This window comes from Phocoena phocoena, chromosome 16 (assembly GCF_963924675.1).
Source record: "Phocoena phocoena chromosome 16, mPhoPho1.1, whole genome shotgun sequence".
Classification (NCBI taxonomy): domain Eukaryota; kingdom Metazoa; phylum Chordata; class Mammalia; order Artiodactyla; family Phocoenidae; genus Phocoena; species Phocoena phocoena.
Genome location: NC_089234.1, coordinates 1,720,716 through 1,738,241, shown reverse-complemented (window position 1 = coordinate 1,738,241; position 17,526 = coordinate 1,720,716). Strand labels below are relative to the sequence as shown.

At 50.9% G+C, this 17,526-nt stretch overlaps 1 protein-coding gene across 1 annotated transcript in view; it reads right to left on the bottom strand.

The window, feature by feature from the left end:
• TCERG1L (transcription elongation regulator 1 like) overlaps nucleotides 1-17,526 on the bottom strand; it is a 204,739-nt gene that overhangs the window by 112,898 nt on the left and 74,315 nt on the right. The window contains exon 5 of the mRNA XM_065894682.1: nucleotides 9,889-9,898. Coding sequence (XP_065750754.1) covers nucleotides 9,889-9,898 — 10 coding nt within the window. The remainder of the gene's footprint in view (nucleotides 1-9,888; nucleotides 9,899-17,526) is intronic.

Here is a 17,526-nt window from a genome sequence, read left to right as displayed (position 1 = left end):
AGGCAGCCCAGAAAACCATTTCCTAATCGGCCTCAATCAGAGGCGGCATCAGCAATGGGGGGTGTGGAGCGGCTGCAGCCCCCTAGAGTCCAGGCGGGGCCCCTCCTGTGGCTGGTGCAGTCCCAACACCCCGGAATGTCTTGCATTTCAGGGTGGGAGAAAGGATCACCCAGACTCTACAGAATCAACGCCTGCATTTCGATCTTCCCTGAGATGCTGGGAGGGCTGGAAATCCAGGACATTTCTACAGAAATTCAAACACTGAAAACAGATGTAATTGGAGCCGTAGCTCATATTATAAAACAATTCTTCACTAGGACCAGCCATTTGTGAACTTCTATAAGGTACTTAAACACGATTCTGTTCTTCAAATTCCTAGTAAACTATCGGAGAGCAGCTAAGAGCTCAGACTCCGGGAGCCCCGCAGACTCAGTCGGGTTCTGGCTCAGATGGGGCCGCTCTCTGTCTGTCCAGCCAGGCTGTGTTCCAGTCCCTTTCTGCAGATCTAGACAATCCCCAGAGCTGTGTCCAGTGCTGCGGGGGAGGTTCAGTGAACTTCTTTAAGCGAAGCACTTACAAGGGCATCTGGATCAAGGTAAGCCCTGAACAAATGTGGTTGCTGTGTCCTGTCTCTGCTTTGTTTGCTCAACAAATGCCTGATTCAAAGAGCGACTGACACGTGAACGTGAGAACTTAGGTCAGCAGAAGCTTAGGGCTACTGACGTGCTGAGCTCGAGACAAAAACGGGGAAAACCGGACACCTGCCCCGCAAGAGGCTGGGATGCTTAGTGGGAGGACTGCGCATTCCCGGGTCCTGAGAAACCCGCCCAGGTACCGGTCTGTCCTACAGTGGGGATGCTGTGAATCAGTTTAACCCAGCAGAGGTTCCCTGTGTGTCAGAATGGGGAGGGGCTTTCCATGTAAAACAAACAAAACGAAACAAAACTCAGTGACTCTGTTGACTGAAGAACTGGGCATTTTTTGTGTGAATTCCCAGCTCCTTGCAGATACCCACAGGCTTCCTGGCATCCCCTGCACGTGGCTCTGAGGCCCTGCCAAGTGAAGGGTGGGGTTCTGAGGGGCCGGGGCTCACGTCTGAGCCAGGTCGGCTGGTCCTGAGCTCCCACGTGAAGCTGATTCACCAGACCTCAGAGTCCCTTCCCATCTTCAGTTAGCCCTCAGTGGGTAACTTGGACCATCAGTGTCAAGGGACATTTGGGCAAAGCCGGGCAGGTTATTGGAGTAGCTCTGCTGTCCCAGATGGACCCAGATCACTTCTAAAGTCACCATGTTGTCCTCCACAAAGACACAAGCACGTGCTCAGCAGCCCTGGTGCATTCCAGCCGCACTGAAAATTCACCGAGTGGCCAGAGTCCCCTGCTTCCCAGACAGCCCTTGTCCCTTAGAGAAGTATAATATGTCCTGTGCATCCTTCAGACTCTGACCCAGATGCCACCTCCAGGAGCTGCCCGTCTTCCTCCCGCCAGGCAGAGCCCCGGCCGCACTCCTGGAGGACCAGACCACTCTTAGACGTATGCGCACGCAGAGGCTGGGTGGTGGACTTCTGGTCTGAGTCGTCCCCACCAGCAACGGGCTGCCTGGACATTTCCTTCTCCCCCAGGTGATCCCTGTGCTGGTCATGGAGCCTGGCACACAGTAGGTGCTCAATAAATATTTGTTGGGGGTTGCATGGCCCTTGGCCCAAGACCAGTCAGCAGCCCATGGTCTCCGACCCTGAGCTACACAGGGTGTGGTGCTCAGGCCCCTGGGCGGCTTCCTCTCTGCTCCCTGTCCACATCCCCAAATCCCCCGGGGAAAGCTTCCCCAGCCGCTCCCCCCGAGGAGCCTCTGGGGCACAGAGTCCACCTATGGGCAGGCACCCCAAGGCCACGGCCATGGGAGTTAAGGCTCATCTACCTGCATCTCCCATTTATGCCACACTAAGTGATTTAAACCAGAGTTGTCACCACAAAACAGTTATGAAACAACTGGAAGGCAAAATTAAAGTCGATTGTTACCGTAAAGGCTGTGGTTGAAAGGCCGCCCTCTGCCGCCCTAGGACCCTCCTGGGGGATGGGCTGAACCCCAGCCCTGGTGGACCCCTGCCTGCTCGGCAGGTCCCTGGCACCCAGCACAGAGCAGAGTGCGGGATACACACACCCACACACACACCACACACGTGCACAGACAGACACTGTCTAGATTCTGCCATCCTGTCTTTGTAACCTGGAAAATGTGCCTGGGTCTCATCCCACGGAGATGCTGGCGAAATAAAAACAAAACCCAGAACAGAAGCCAGCGCTGCCAGTGACACCTTGGAGCCCTGCATCCCTTTCACACTCAACCCCAGCTCCCCAGACCCACTGTGCACGTTTTACATCGTGACCCAGAGCACGGACTTCGGCTCTGGACTCACCGCCTCGGAGTTCTTCCGTAAGCTACCTGGGCTGTGGCTTCCTCTCCTGTAAACCGTGGAGATAAGACCAGCACCTTTCCCTGGGCTTGACTTGAGGGTCACAGGAGGTAAGATGTATAAAGAGTGCACATCACGAAGTAAGTGCTTCATAGGTGCTGAATTACTACTTAGTTAAGTAAGTGCTGAATAAATGCTTGGTGCTCTGTAAGTGTGATTTTACAATACTGGCCGATGCCCTGTCTTTCCTAGACTTGATTAACACCCCAGGCACGGACCAAACGGGGGACCGTTCCCTGTCGGCCTGGACTGATCCGAGAATGAACAGAGAGGACACTTTGACTGGCAGCCTCCACTCTGCAGACACCAGAAAACTGACCCCAGAACACAAGTGTGGGTGGGCAGGTCACACGTCAGCAGGTCACCTCAGATGTAGAGCAGCTTCTGTGTCCAAGTAACAGGTGAGGATAGAGATCCTGGTCTCCCAAGGAAAGAAGGAAGTAAATTCAAAAGTGTTTTTCTCTCCATGACTGAGTCCCAATGTCCCACCTAATTCTCCGGAAAGTTTGCAGCTCAAGGAAAGCGCTGATTCCAAAGTTCATCAGCCGATTTTAGGGAAAGAGCACATTCAGAATTTTGAAACCTATGCCTTTTAGAGACATTCTGAGCAGAATGTGTCTTAAAGTTTTATCAAGGAAACCATCTCTTTATTAGCAGCCAATTTCATTGGTAACGCCAATTGTATATTTCTATGCATTTAACTTATAAAGATTCCTAAAGAAGATATTTCCTGTGAATTCAAAACTTTAACCACACTTCTTCTTTTATGCTACACTAGTCTACTTGTGTATATACAAACACAGCTTTAATGCTGAGAAACATGCTGTTATGCATTAGGGAGGAGATTCAGTCCTGAGATGGTAACACCAGTACATAGAACCGAGGGGCTTTCCTCTCAATGTCAACTTCTACAGAAACCGCCAAGAGGTGCCATGAGGAGAAACCCCCCAGGGAGAGGGCAGGGAAGGCAGTGGAGAAAGACCCTGCACAGGAGAAAAGAGCACCATCCCCAGAAACCCACCTCCTCCGAGCAGCAGCAGGGAGCCTGCAAAAGACGGGCTCTTCCAACCAGGTCTCCAAGTGGGAGATTTCCAAAAGGTTTATAACAGGCATACAGCATCCAAAAGTAGCACACTCTTAAAATATGCCAAACAGGTTAAAAATTATATGTGCTTTTATTGTTCATTAAAAACAGATTTGAGAACTTCCCTGGTGGCTCAGTGGTTAAGAATCCGTCTGCCAATGCAGGGGGCACGGGTTTGAACCCTGGCCCGGGAAGATCCCACATGCCGAAGAGCAACTAGGCCCGCGTACCACAGCTACTGAGCCTGCGCTCTAGAGCCTGAGTGCCGCAACTACTGAGCCAGCGAGCCACAACTACTGAGCCCGCGTGCCACGACAACTGAAGTCCGCGCCTAGAGCCCGTGCTCCGCAACAAGAGAAGCCACCGCAATGAGAAGCCCACGCACCGCAAGGAAGAGTAGCCCCCGCTCGCCGCAACTAGAGAAAGCCCGCGTGCGGCAACGAAGACCCAACGCAGCCAAAAATAAAGAAATAAAATAAAATATTAAAAAAACCACACAGATTTGAGCTCTTCGCAAAATGAACTCGGTACCATGTTTTTTACAGCCAGGCAAGTCCCCGGGCTGCCACTAAACACAGACCCCAGGATGCGTCCTCCTCAGACAGGAGGCAGCGTGGCCACTGTCTGCTGCACTGACATCGTCCAGGAAGCAGCGGGGGTCCCTCTGCGGACTGCTGGCCCCGTCTCGCACGAGAGCCTGCGCGGCACCCCCACCTACACTGGCCTCAACCTGCAGTGAATGGAGGAGCCCAGCTGCGGCCACAGGGTGATCCCTTCCGCCCGGGTCCCCCCAGGCCCACAAGTCCTAGCCCTCAGGGAACACGGAAACCCACTGAATCCCTCAAAGCCCTGGCAGTAGTCCACATTCTGCAGCAACCCAAACCCGGGCTACCTTCCTCCGTCTGGAGCTCAACTGTGTGATGTGTTACGTGGTAAAAACGAAACAGTCACAGGTCCCAGGCCGCTGAGATGTTGTCTCTCTGCAGGTGCTGGCTTTACCCTGGCAAACACGATGACGCATCCAGAGATGTCCCCCCTCTGACAAACACCTCAGAATTATTCACACGGGGTGTTTCTGTTTGGATAGCGATGGCTATATTTGGGACAATGTTCTGTTTACTATCCGTGCGTGAATTCGTGCTGCTCTAATGGCCCACGAGTCTGAAAAACGCGTGGGCTCCTTTACACACAGTCCAGCATTCTGAGAAAGGTGCGTATCTCTATTGGCAGACGGGAGACTTACTGTAATTTCTCCGTCTAAGTCAGGAGGCACCCACAGGGTGTGTGTGGCCAGGGCACTAAGTTTCCTGATGAGAGAGGAGAAAGTTCGAGGTTTTCGGGTGGCTTGCTCAGTGCAGTGGATCTCTGCAGAGTGAAGCTCCGTGAAACAATCAAGATGTGGCCTGGCCGTTTGGGACCGTCCCTCTCAGGAGAGGACATCACGCACACAGCCACTGGCATGGTCTCTCTCACGTGGGCATTCTCGCCTGGTCCCCTCCTGCCCCCTCTCACATGTGGGCAGGGTCCTTCCCAATTCAGAGCCTTCTGGGGAGGTCATGAGAGGAGCCCTGGGGTCCCGTCAGGCGGGGGCAGTGGCTATGCCGAGTCAATCACCTGCCCTCCCTGTCCTGTGTCATTGACCTTGGGGCAGAATTCCATCCTTGGTGACGACCTGTCCCCAGCCCCATCCCTGGGGCCACAGAGCATGCAAGCATAGTTCTTAATTCCCCATGAATCAACTAGGAGGGGCGGGGACCCCAAAAGTTCCCAATCAGCTGTGCGTCTAAGGGAGCAGAGACCAGACATGATTTGTGCACTTCGTCAGAGCTGCGTTTCACCATTTCCCTCGGTCAAGTTCCTCACTGTTAACTAATGGCTCCATATCAGGCTTTGGCGGCCACGGGCCTCAGAGACGTCCCAGTGGGCAGTGGGGCAGAGGACCAGCTGAGCAGCGTCCCACTCGGTACAGGAAGACCCGCCGGAGGCCCACCGCCGGGTGCCTGGGGCCATCTCGCCTCTCTGCTCCCCTGGGCATCGCCCCTGAGGGCTCCCCCATTACCACAGCTGGGCTTGTGTTCTGCCCCAGGGAGGGTGAAGCGACACCACTGTGATTTATTCAAGTTTTCTTTGAAGACCACCCTTTTCTGTGTCTTCAATTGCTCTCTGTTGACTCTTAGAATATAAACAGATCCCAAAGTCTTTACCCTAAAAACCAATAACTACAAAAATTAAACAAAGTATGTGTGTATGCACACTCACACAGGGTCACACAGCACTCCGACACAGAGGCTTACACACGCACACACACACACACACACACACTTTGACCCAGTTGGGGTCCCGTAACTGCTTGGTCAGCTTTCTTATTCCAGGGCACTTTCCTGAAACATTAGACTCTGCTCTGAGTCTGTGTCCTGCCCCCTTTAACCCCCGCCCCAGCCAGTGACAAGATAATCAGATAAACTTTGCTCTTACTGCAGTGACTTGACAGACAAAGGGCGCAGGGTCTACCCTGGCTCTGCCCGCATGGCTGCTCTGAGACTAGATGCTGGTGACGGGCATCCTGGGGAAGTATCGTTGGGACCCATCGGCCTGCAGGTCTGGTTCAGCTCTCGGGTCAGGGTCAGGGTCACCCCCTCACAGTCTGCCCCTCGCTCACCGAGCCCCTCCAACACCCGGCGTTGCCCAAGGGTCCTCCTGGTCACTCTGTCCCAAGTCCCTCCCCCAGATCTCCCAGATAAAACATAAGAAAACACCAATAACCTGTGCAAATAACCAAAAAAAAAAAGCAAGTCTGGCAAACTTCAATCTTCATAAAATCACTGTTTCTACGCTAATGAGAGCACTTCTGCCTTAGGAATTCTGAATACAGTGGTAAGTAGAAAGTGTTTCTGATCACTGGAGACAGTAATAATAATTTGGAGATAACATGACAATGACAACATGGTTTATAATAAGAAGAATAACCCACATCACTCTGCAGTGTGTCTGTCCCGCACCAAGTCCTGGTCCGGGCACTTTTGCTCATTAATGCCACCAGCATGTCACTGAGGGGAAAGCTGCTCGTCCCATTTCACAGGTGGGAACAAGGAGGTGCTGAGGGCGCAGCCCTTGTTCAGGATCCAAGCTTGCAGCACTGGGATTCCAACTCACTCCCCTTGGACGAGCACGGGCTTCCTTCTGCCTCGGGCATCTTACCAGCTTAGCAGAGGACAAACACTGCGAGGAGAGCCAAACTGCTACAGGCTGATGAAGTTTCCTCTGTGATGGACCACGTACCCCAGACACGAACATCCAACAGCGAAGCCCAGAGACAGTGACCTGGCCAAGCTGCTCAGACCAGAAACTATAGCCCGAATCATCAGTAATGATCTAAGAAGACTGGCACCTGATCTGAGAACAAGCGCATTCAAGACCGGGGGGCGGGGGTTGGGGAGAACGCAGGCCGTCCTCATTTTCCTCATAACGAAAGGGCTCCAAGGACACCAGCTCAGAGCACTGCCCTTGTGACACTCCCACTTGTTTTTATTCCAGACAAGGAGAGGCTTCGATTAATTTCAAGACCCAGTTGCCATTTAACGCTGACACCCGAAGCAACACATCAGAAGGAAGCCCCCAAATCTCACAACCAGTACAGAAGTGGTCCCCCCAAAGTACTAGAATATGGACCCCCTGAGATGCAGATGAAGAAAAATTCCCATGTCGCTGCACATCCCTGGGTATCACACACCGTCCCTCACACGAGCAGTGCTCTTTGTGTGTGTAACGGTACCCAAAGTTAGGCTAAAATAAGTGTTCTCGGCTGCGTGAATGCAGATTCAAAATTAGTGACTTTGTTTTAAATCATCTGAATGAGATGAAATGACTTAAAGGATACACACCTCAGGGTCACAAACCCCAGACTCCACATACGAATGTCCCTTAAGCACCTAACTTGCCCTGTGTTTCTCCACTCGGCAGAATTCTTGTCAGTCTTAGAAACAGGTAACCACCTTTCAAAGCACAGTGGAGAATCCAGAAAATGACTGGGTTTTCAAGTTTTCCTTCAGAGCCATAAAAATTAAGATGAGAGCCATGGAAATCAGAATCGAGAAGAAGCAGTTTTTCCTGCTCCGCAGCTGAGGACCTGAAGCACCGTCTTACGGAGCAGACAACTAAAGGAAGTGAGAAATAATCGGTGCAACAGCTGGTGTGAAGGAGAGAAAACTACATCCACAAGTTCAATGTCAAGGCATTCAAGGTAAATTAGCCACACAGTAAATACACGTAATCAAAAATAATAATTATCGTTTATAAGTTTAAAAGCCCGAGCAATGCAAACTGGGTTCATTTTGAACAAAGAGGAATCCTGTTTATGCCTCAGGGCATATGGACAGAGAAAATGTTGTGTTTTAATGTTTGTGCAAAATTTGGAAGGAACTGAGCTTTCCTGCTTCAAAATAAAAGCACAGAAGCCAAACAAAGACCGGAATGTGGGACATTCTTACACCTGCTGGCCTCCGTGTCAGCTACCAGCTGCGGGAGGTCGCTGCGCCGGGCCAGGTGGGCTCCGGGAGCAGGGGGGACGCGCCTCCCACTCTCTCCCCGCTACTCACGTCCTCCCTCCGGTGTGTCCCCTGCCTCTGGCCTCCTCACCACAGCAAGGCTGGCGGCCCCAGGAGAGAGCCACAGCCCATCAGAGGCCTGCTGTCCAGAACTTGCCATGGCGGTGGCCACGGGTCTCAGGCAGGGAGATTCCCTTTAGTGAGGAGTCACCACCAGGGGTGAGCCGCCAGCACCTGTCCCCGTGGAGGGCTCCCATCTCTGTGCCCGGGCAGGGTGGTCTGGGGAAAGGCCGCCTCCATTTCTCATCCTCCCGGGCTGCATGCAGAGCTGAGAAACTCAGGAGCGGGATGCACCTGGGGGTCAGGAGGTACGGGCGGCCATGGACACAGTCGGCCCCCCACGCAGCCCCAGGCTCTGCCCGCTCCCAGGCGGGGCTGCGGATCCCCGGTGTCAGGGCTGGAGCAGAAGGGAGAGCCCACCCATCCCTCACACACACCTGACACAGACCTGAGATGGCAATGCCTCCAAGGCGGAACCCGAGCACGTCTGAAACCACAAATACCTGTGCTTTTCACTGAACTGACTCTCCACCGAGCCCAACAACCAGTCCAGCCGAAGCTTCAGAGTCCATCAAGCTGGCTGTCTCTGAATTGGCCATTTTGGACTGAACAGACGAACAGGTTACGGACAGGAGCACACGGCCTAAGAGGCGTGCTGTGATTATTACAAAAAGATTACAGTCATACTCGCTAAAACACTGATCACTTACGAATGTTTTCTTTTTCTATAAAACCTCCGTTTTATTGTATATTCTTGTGTTTGCATTATTTCATAAGAAGCACATGGAAAGTTAAGGCTACCCTGGCTGCATTCACAAAAGTTCAGACTTACTGAAATATTCCCAATTAATCTATCAACCACAAATACATAAGCTGAATATAACAACAATTGCCTTGCAGAGTCATTAGAGGATATTGTTAGAGGATTACAGACGTTGATAATGTATGTAACACAATGCCTTGCATATTAATAGATGCTCAATAAACTGGACTATAATAAAATATATTCAGCAATGACAGTAGTCTTAGTTATTATTTACTGTACTTACTAACAAATTTATATCATTATTAGATAATTCAGAAGCTAACTCAGAACCTGGAAGTACCTCCAGGTCATTGTCCCCTAAATCCAGTTAGTCACCAATAATGTTCTTTATTTCTCATTTTTTAACAGAAAAGGGAAACTCTGCTCATGGTGTCCGTCTAGCATTCAAGTTTTCATCCGGGCACCAGCATCTTTAAAGTCGAATTCAGCAGCAGCCTGGACACACCTGCTGGAGACACTCAACCATGTCTCACTCCTGCTGCCCCGGCAGTTCCCACCTCTGCCCTCATCAACCCAGTCCTCCCTTCGTCCCGACTTTGATCCTCTCTCACCAGCCCCCCACTAAGGCCACCACCTCTCCTGCCCAGCCCCACCTGTCCTTTGCTTTCTCAGTAACATCCCAGGAGTATGACTCTGGATGATTTCTGTGTACTTCAGAGTAAGGAAACGGTAGCTCTCAGTGACCCTTTGAATCTCTCCTCCCGGTGTAACCTCTGGTCAGAGTCACTCCAAGCCGGCAGGGGCCACATCCCAGGACAACAAAACTGGGGGTTAGCTCTTCCTTCAGAATTCCACACAGATTTTTTTATTTCTCCCCAAATAGATGGATTGGGGAGGAAGCTAAATGCCTTCAATAAAATATCAAGGTCTTTAAGCAGCATGAACGTCGGCAGTCAGCGACGTTCGCGTGTCTTATGCTTCCCGCCCTCACTTGCCACCAAAGTACCTACTGGCACATTCATCCTCCAGCAAGAAGGCTGTTCAGCATCGCTCCCTGCACACGCCTGACACAGAGCAACGGAAAGGCTGTGCGCCGGGAAGCAGAAATGCCAACGACTAATTAGCACAGTCATGAACCTCTGATTCTGGGAGGGGAATGAAAGCCTTAAATCACCGAAGAAATAGAGGGACAGTCTACGTAGAAAAGCGAACGACTAAGAATCAAGGGGTGGATGAGTAGCCTTCTAATTCGAGTACAAGTGTGACCTTGGAAGAACGGGATCCTGTCTGGCTCCCCCCCACAACCCTTACTGCGTTTAAGAGAACAGAACCTGCCCCCCACAACTGGCCCCGAAGTTTCTCTGATCTGCAAAGAGGGGAACGCTGGTCACGGATAATCAAGACTCGGCCCCCAGTCCCCAACACGATGAGCTGACTGTCTACACAGCCCAGCGGGAGCACTTTTTAGAGCTGTGCTCCTACCAGGCGTCAGCAACCTGAGAGCAAACGGCCACCTGGGAGCGGCAGCCTGGGTGAAGCACCCTGCACTCCCCGCGGGGGTGGGGGGGTGAAGCAGCCTGCGCTCCCCACAGGGAGGGGGGCCGTCCATCGCAGGGGCCCAGATGGAGGGAGAGAGTGGAGGAAGGAGCCGCGCTCTGCCTGAGCCAGCGCTGGGGTGTCCTCTGCTCCTGTCCTCGCGCTCCGGTTCTCAGGCCTTCAGACACGGCTGGGATCCGCCTTCCTGCTCTCAGGCCTTTGAACCTCCCACCCGCTCTCCTGGGCCTCAGCTTGCAGCCGGCAGATGGGATGGTGGGACTTCTCAGCAGCCATAATCCCAGAGCCACTACTGTATAATAAATCTCACTATAATCCTACAATCTCAGGCTATAGAACCCTTAATAATACAACATACGTACAAGCGTCTGCACGTGTCTGCATATATGCACGAGTGTATGAGATATACATATGTATGCATGTATATACCTTTAAAGTGAAGAGGGACCTTCACTTTCATGGACAATTTTGAGATTCTAATTGTTAATATGTAAATATGTGTCAACGGGAAACCTCACTCATGTGTGATGGAGCACTGAACGGCCGATCTTTCCCGATGTCGGGGGCCACAAAGGCTGGGCGCTGCTTCTGGGTGGCCTGTGCCCGAGCGGCAGCAGCAGCCTGAGACCATCAGGCCTGCAGGCTCTCAGACCACCCCTGGACGCGGGGATCAGAATCTGCTCGTCACCCAGATCCCAAGGGCATGACAGTGTGAGTCACGCTGGCTCAGAACGTTCCCTTCAGCCTGGAGAAAGCTCTGAACCAGCGCCCAGCCCACAGGGCGTTCAGAGACGCATCCCTCCCTGCACAGCACCCTTACCTCGGCGTCCTCCCTGGGAGGCAACAGCTCGCCCGGCTGCAGCTGGCAGGGCCTGAGGCTCCCACAGGGGCACAGCTCCTCCTCTGCTCACTGGCCGCCCTGTCCCGCTTCCCCCGGGGCCACTGTCCTAAACTCACCTGCAGCCCAGCCAGCTGTGTTCAGACCCTGGCCTTGGATGACTCCTGAGGCTAGTAGCCTGCACACCAATAAACAGTAAAAACACGTGTTCGTTATAAGCCGAGGGAATCATCGTAGAATGGAAACAGAGCTGATAGCTTCCAAGAACGACGGCTACCAGACACGCAAAGTCAGTGTTCTCCCTTTCGTAGAAGGATGAGGACGTGAGTGCGTGCATGAGTGTGTGTGCTTATATTAACAGAAAAAGGAGAGCTCAGAATACCACGCGCCATACTTTCTACCAGCAGCTGCCGCATTCCCAGGGGAGTGAGATCAGACTGGGTACAGAGTATTTTCACGCTCACTATGTATACATCTCTGTGGTTCGGACTATTTCAAAAACCACGCGCCACTTCTGTCATTAATCCTTCCGTCCACCGCGTGCCTGTGCCTGGCTCTCCTGCCTGCCTGTCCGACTCCTGGCCCACCAGCCCCACTCAGGTCCCTCATGGCCATGTCTCTCACGGGCTCCTCAGAGGGGACCAGGTGAAGAAGCAGAATCCGGGCAGTTCTCACCTGCGGCAAATCTCTAGCAGGGGAAGGAACACTAGGTAAAACAATCATTTGCAAAAGACACAAATATTCTGCCACTTGGTGACCCTGGTGGATCCCCAGGGAGGGACAGGGGACACCGAGTCACACCTCAGCAAAGCCAACTGTGCTGGAGTGAGACGGCAGCCGTAGGCACGCAACCTGGGATGCCCAGCTCCTTGGGCCGACAGCTTCTCTCCCGGAGGGGCAGACACGACCCAAAGTCACCCGAAGAGTGAATAATCCAAGGAGACCGTCTTAACCAACCGCGACAGGGAGTTTCCTTCTGAAAAGACTGAATCTTTAAAGAGAATAAAGCACTTGCACACAGAGACTGCAAAATCTTAGTTTAGTGGAAGGAGAACTCAGGAGACAAGGCTCACGAGGGGGTGTACTTGCCGCGTGTGGTAGTGACACTCTGTGCAGCCTTGAAGGCTCAGAGCCCCTCCACCCTGGGAGGGGCAGTCCCGCCTCCTCCCTGGCCTTCAGCCAGGAGGCTTGGGGCTGGTGGCACGTTGACTGATGCGATGCAGCTGGGGCTTGAAGAACCTGTGCCATCGGGCTTTCTCCCTCTCACGCTTCTGCATCCCTATGACACGTGGCTGGCGGGCAGCCAAAAGGATGAGAGCCATGTGGAGCACCTGTCATTCTACATGAGACCATCCTGACTGCCAGCCAACCCTCGACCCGCCGAGCAGCTGTCCAGCTGACGCTTATTGCTGCCTGCCACCAGGATCTTGTTATTTGTTATGCGGCATCACTGGCAGGATAGCTAACTGATACACCTCAAGTACCTAAAACCAGTATGTGCCTCCCAGGAGAGGCTTTGAGGAAGTCTGTGCAACCGAATCCATTTCCTGTGCTTTGGTCCATAGCTCATTTTCGTTTGATGAGTTCTGAAAAAAGTTCTAAAATAGCTTTTGTTCTTTCTCTTTTAAACTGCAGTGTGTAGAAACTTGCCAAGAAAGAGCTACTGTGTTCTCAGTGCTGACTCCTCAAGGAGTGTGTGCATGGAAAGCTGTCGCCAGGAGCTGCTCAAGGATGCCTGGAAACCCCTCCCATCCCATCTCCATCACACAAGTGCCCGCCTTAGCTCTCGAGACAGGAGGCCAGGGACAGAGACTGGTTTCATGAAATTCCCCACCAGCTTCCAGTCTCCACATCTGAAATACACCATGTGTAGTCAGCATTTCATGTTACTCTGTAGACTTGGTAAATAGCTTTTTTAAAAGGTTACATAAAAGAGTTACTTCAAAGAATAGCATATATACAGTACTGTTGGAGATGTTGGCTGCTACCCATATAACAAAGAGCTCTGCCTAGAGTCAATTTCCTATGACCTGAGACTAAATTCCTCCAAGGAAAAGTGTTGGTCGGATCATACTAACTCTATAAAGGAAATGATACAAATTCTCAAAATGTTTTCAAAAAGATACTTTACCCTGCTAACAGCAGCCTCTGCACGTGGTAATACAGTACCGAAGGGAGGGCGGGAGCCATACAGTAAAATATTGAGATCTCACTGTTAAATTTGTGTTTTTCAAATAAACGTAAATAAAAATGTAATAATAAAACCAATATTATATTTATTCAATAGTTTATTAACTCATGTAGTTCTGTTTTCTTGTTTCTTTATTCACAGCATTATATTTTTATAAACAAGAGATAGTGTTCATACATGTGTGTATGACACACATGTATATATACACATATGCACATACATATATACATATGAAATTTAGATTATGCATTCAAGTCTCTCTGTCTTTTTTGTGACTTTTCTCTCTCAGTTCTATAGTTTACTAGTCCTTTTCTCTCCAGACATTTTTCCTAGTTAGCACTGTTTCTATATGTAACTTTATAATCCATTTTTAATGGTACATTATAATATAAAATTTGAAACTATCAAATATATTGCAGTAAAAAAAGATTCTGGGGCTTCCCTGGTGGCGCAGCGGTTGAGAGTCCGCCTGCCGATGCAGGGGACGCGGGTTCGTGCCCCGGTCCGGGAAGATCCCACGTGCCGCGGAGCGGCTGGGCCTGTGAGCCATGGCCGCTGAGCCTGTGCGTCCAGAGCCTGTGCTCCGCAACGGGAGAGGCCACAAGCTCCGCATCGGGAGAGGCCACAACAGTGAGAGGCCCGCGTACCACAAAAAAAAAAAAAAAAGAATCTGTACTTTTACTTTCCATTAAACTTGTAAGAAATTACTTAATTCTTTAAAAATTCTTGGAAGCTGACCATCAGGTATTTTTATTTTGATTATTTCTTGCTCCAATCAATCCCAATCCATTGCATCCCAAAGATCCAATACACCTTTCAAGTACACTGTTGGAAATACACTTCATAGTAAAATATGCTAATTTTACTAATGTAATTTCATGAATGACTGCGATGATAAATAATATTTTCGCAATTTATCACTAGCCGTTAAGCACACCAAATTGCTGAAATCGTGGAATGAAATATGAAGCCTATGGAGCAAAATTATTAAAACCTCTTATGGGGAAGTTTTGAGGAAACCAGGGCTTCCTGGCTCGAAGACAGGAGGACTGAAGGAGATGGAGAGTTTACTTAGATAACCGTCTTTGAAGGTGATGTTCGCATCCTCCTATCACAGCATCGTAGCGTTTAGCACGATTGCAGCTAAAAACTGGCATCCGTTCAATCCCAGCCACCCCCGCAGCATGGAAGAGCTCTAAATCTTTTAATCAGCTCTCTCCCTGTCTTGGTTCACAGCTATGGATGACCCAGGGTGAGGACAGTGCATACAGGCAACTGTGTCTACAAGGAGAATCCACCAGGAACTCAGACTCTGAGAAGAAAACCACTAAGGCAGGCAAGTGACAACATCTATATGTCCCTACAGGCCGGTACAAATCAAAACCTTCAATGGATCCATTTGTTTTACATGAATCAACAACTTGACATGGAGAGACAATCCATTGTTCCAGTAAATTTTATCAGGTGAACATCGGCTTTGCCCTTTGCCCCCACACGGGTTATTCTTAGCAGCCAGAGCAGTACTTTCTAACTATGGAACGTAGTGGCACATCCTTGTCCCAGCCCCGTAGAGGCCCCACTTCACTTGCAGTAAAAGTCAGTCTTGAAAACGTAACAGGCAAGAGCAAATCTGACTCCATACTGGATCTGTTTCTTTTCCTTTAACCTTTGTATTCTATTGCCTTTGCTGCAAGTTAAGAATGTGAAATATATATTCTCAACGCTTTGACCTTTAAAGGTATAACACTTTTCCCTTCACAGAGAGATACAAAGCTGCAGAACAGAGAATACCATTTGTCTTGTCGGAGGTTTACAGGAACATCGTGACCTGACCTACACAGACAGCTGCAGGAACGAAGGATTCCAGAACCGAGAAGTCTGCAGCCACCAACCACACCCCCTCTCCTTTTAGTATAAAAGAGGACTAATTCTAACTTGAGGAAGATGGTTCTTTGGGACGCTAGTCCCCCACCTTCTCAGTTTGCTGGATTTCTGAATAAAGTCACCATTCCTTGTCCCAACAGCTTGTCTCTCGACTCCTTAACATGTTGTGCATCGAGCAGCATGAGCTTGGACTCAGTTACGAGACCTCCTCCATGGCCCATCTCCCACCACCCCTGTCTTAGCCTCCCTGCTGGCCCCTGAGCGCATCGGACTCTCTCCTGACTTAGATCTCCGTGGTGGCAGTCCTCTCTGCTAGAATGGTCTTCCCCCAGTGAGCCACGCAGCTGAGCCCCTCACCTCTTTCCAGCTTTGCCCGAAAGGCCATCTTCCCAGTGAACCTACCCGACCCCCATTTAAACTGTGACAGTCCCTCTGCGCCCCTTGCCTCCTCCTCTTTTCTGCTAGTCTGTTTTCCATAAAGCTATCCCTTTCCAACAGTCCATATAATCCTCCCCTGACATACTTTATCTTTTGTTTATCATTTGCTTCGTCTGCTGCAGTGTATACCCCTCGAGGGCAGAGACTTTTATTTTGTTTCTCAAGGTTTTCCAGGTACCCAAAACGGCCCTGTGCACACAGGTGCTTAAAGAGTACTTATTGAAATGAGTGAATGAATAAATAAAGGAAAATGAGTTAATGCATCCACTAATTTAATATTTACCTGCATTGTACCTGATGAATTAAAATTGCAGATGGATAATTTGAGGGACATACATAAAATTCCACCATTTTGTGTAGTACTTCAAAAGGGTATTGATGTTTTCCAAAAGGAAGCGTTACATCTCTCAGGTGTACCTGAAGTAGGTGTGCCTGGTGGTTTGTGGCAGTAGGTGTTTTTCACTACTTGCAGAACTGTGTTCGTGGCAAGGCCAGGGGCCACGCCGCTTAGCCCCACGCCCTCTGTGCTGACATGAAGCAGGTGGACAGTAAATAAATCTCTGTTGAATGAACAGAGGATTGAAAGTGCGACCGTGTCTTGCTTGGCCGAGCCTATATCCGGGCAGAGACTGAGGGGTTCCCACATCTCCCACGCAGAGAGTTTTCAGGGATACGATGAAGCACCGAGGGCAAAATACTTCACAGCCTTAATGCAAACGGCAGGGTTGGGGCACTTTCATGGTTTATTTTGAGACACTAAAACAAGCCAGTGACTTTAGGCAGGCCTGGAGAATGTGTCTGGGACTCCTAATGGCCAGACCTGTGCTCGCGCCTGCAGTGACTGGGGAGCCGTCCACACTCTTTGCTTGAGCAGCTGGTCAAGGGGTCAGCTGGTAGAAGAATGTCAGTCTCGCAGTTCCACCGGCCAAATCGCTTCTCTTCTAAATGTTCCCCTGCAGGTGGAGAGGGGTTGCACCCAGTGACACCCAACAGTTTGCAAGTTTCAACGCTCTTCCACCACACGTACTGACAATTGAGCTGTACTCGCCCCTAATCACGTGCTCTTTGATTAGCTATCGTATCCATTTTTGAATCTTCATTTAGAGCATTCCGAACTCAAGCATGGTGAAATAAATGACTTTATCTCCATCAAAAGACTTTTTTGTGTTTTGGAAAATCATGGAACTACTGGTGACATTGGGGTCTGCCCGATTCCTGCTGCCCTCCCAGCCCCCCACTGCAGCCACCCCGACCCAGGCCTGGGTCAGCCTTGCCCTTCTGTCTGGCGCTGCCCCATGGCGGAAACTTGGGGTGCATCTCTGTGTGCTGTCCAGTCTGCAGGGCCATCTCATTAAGGTATCTTCACTGGGGCACAATTAACACTGGTTGTTCCCTGGATCTGATATTTTGAAACATTTCTGAGAAGGTACGCAGCTTTCACCCTAAAAGAAGTTCTGATGGAGCAAAGCCAGTGCCAAACGGGGGGCAGGGGCTCTCCCCTGAGACCCCCCGAAGCCCAGCACGCACAGAAGCTCGCACACAGGGTGGCATCAGTGCCGGGCGGCGAGGCCAGCGAGTGGGCACCCCACAGAACATCGGGAAGAAGCCTCATCCAGGGAGAGGCTTCCTGGAAGCTGCGCGTGTGTCCGTGCCGAGCCTCTCTCCGTGTTCATCTCCACGGTTGGGTCACTCGA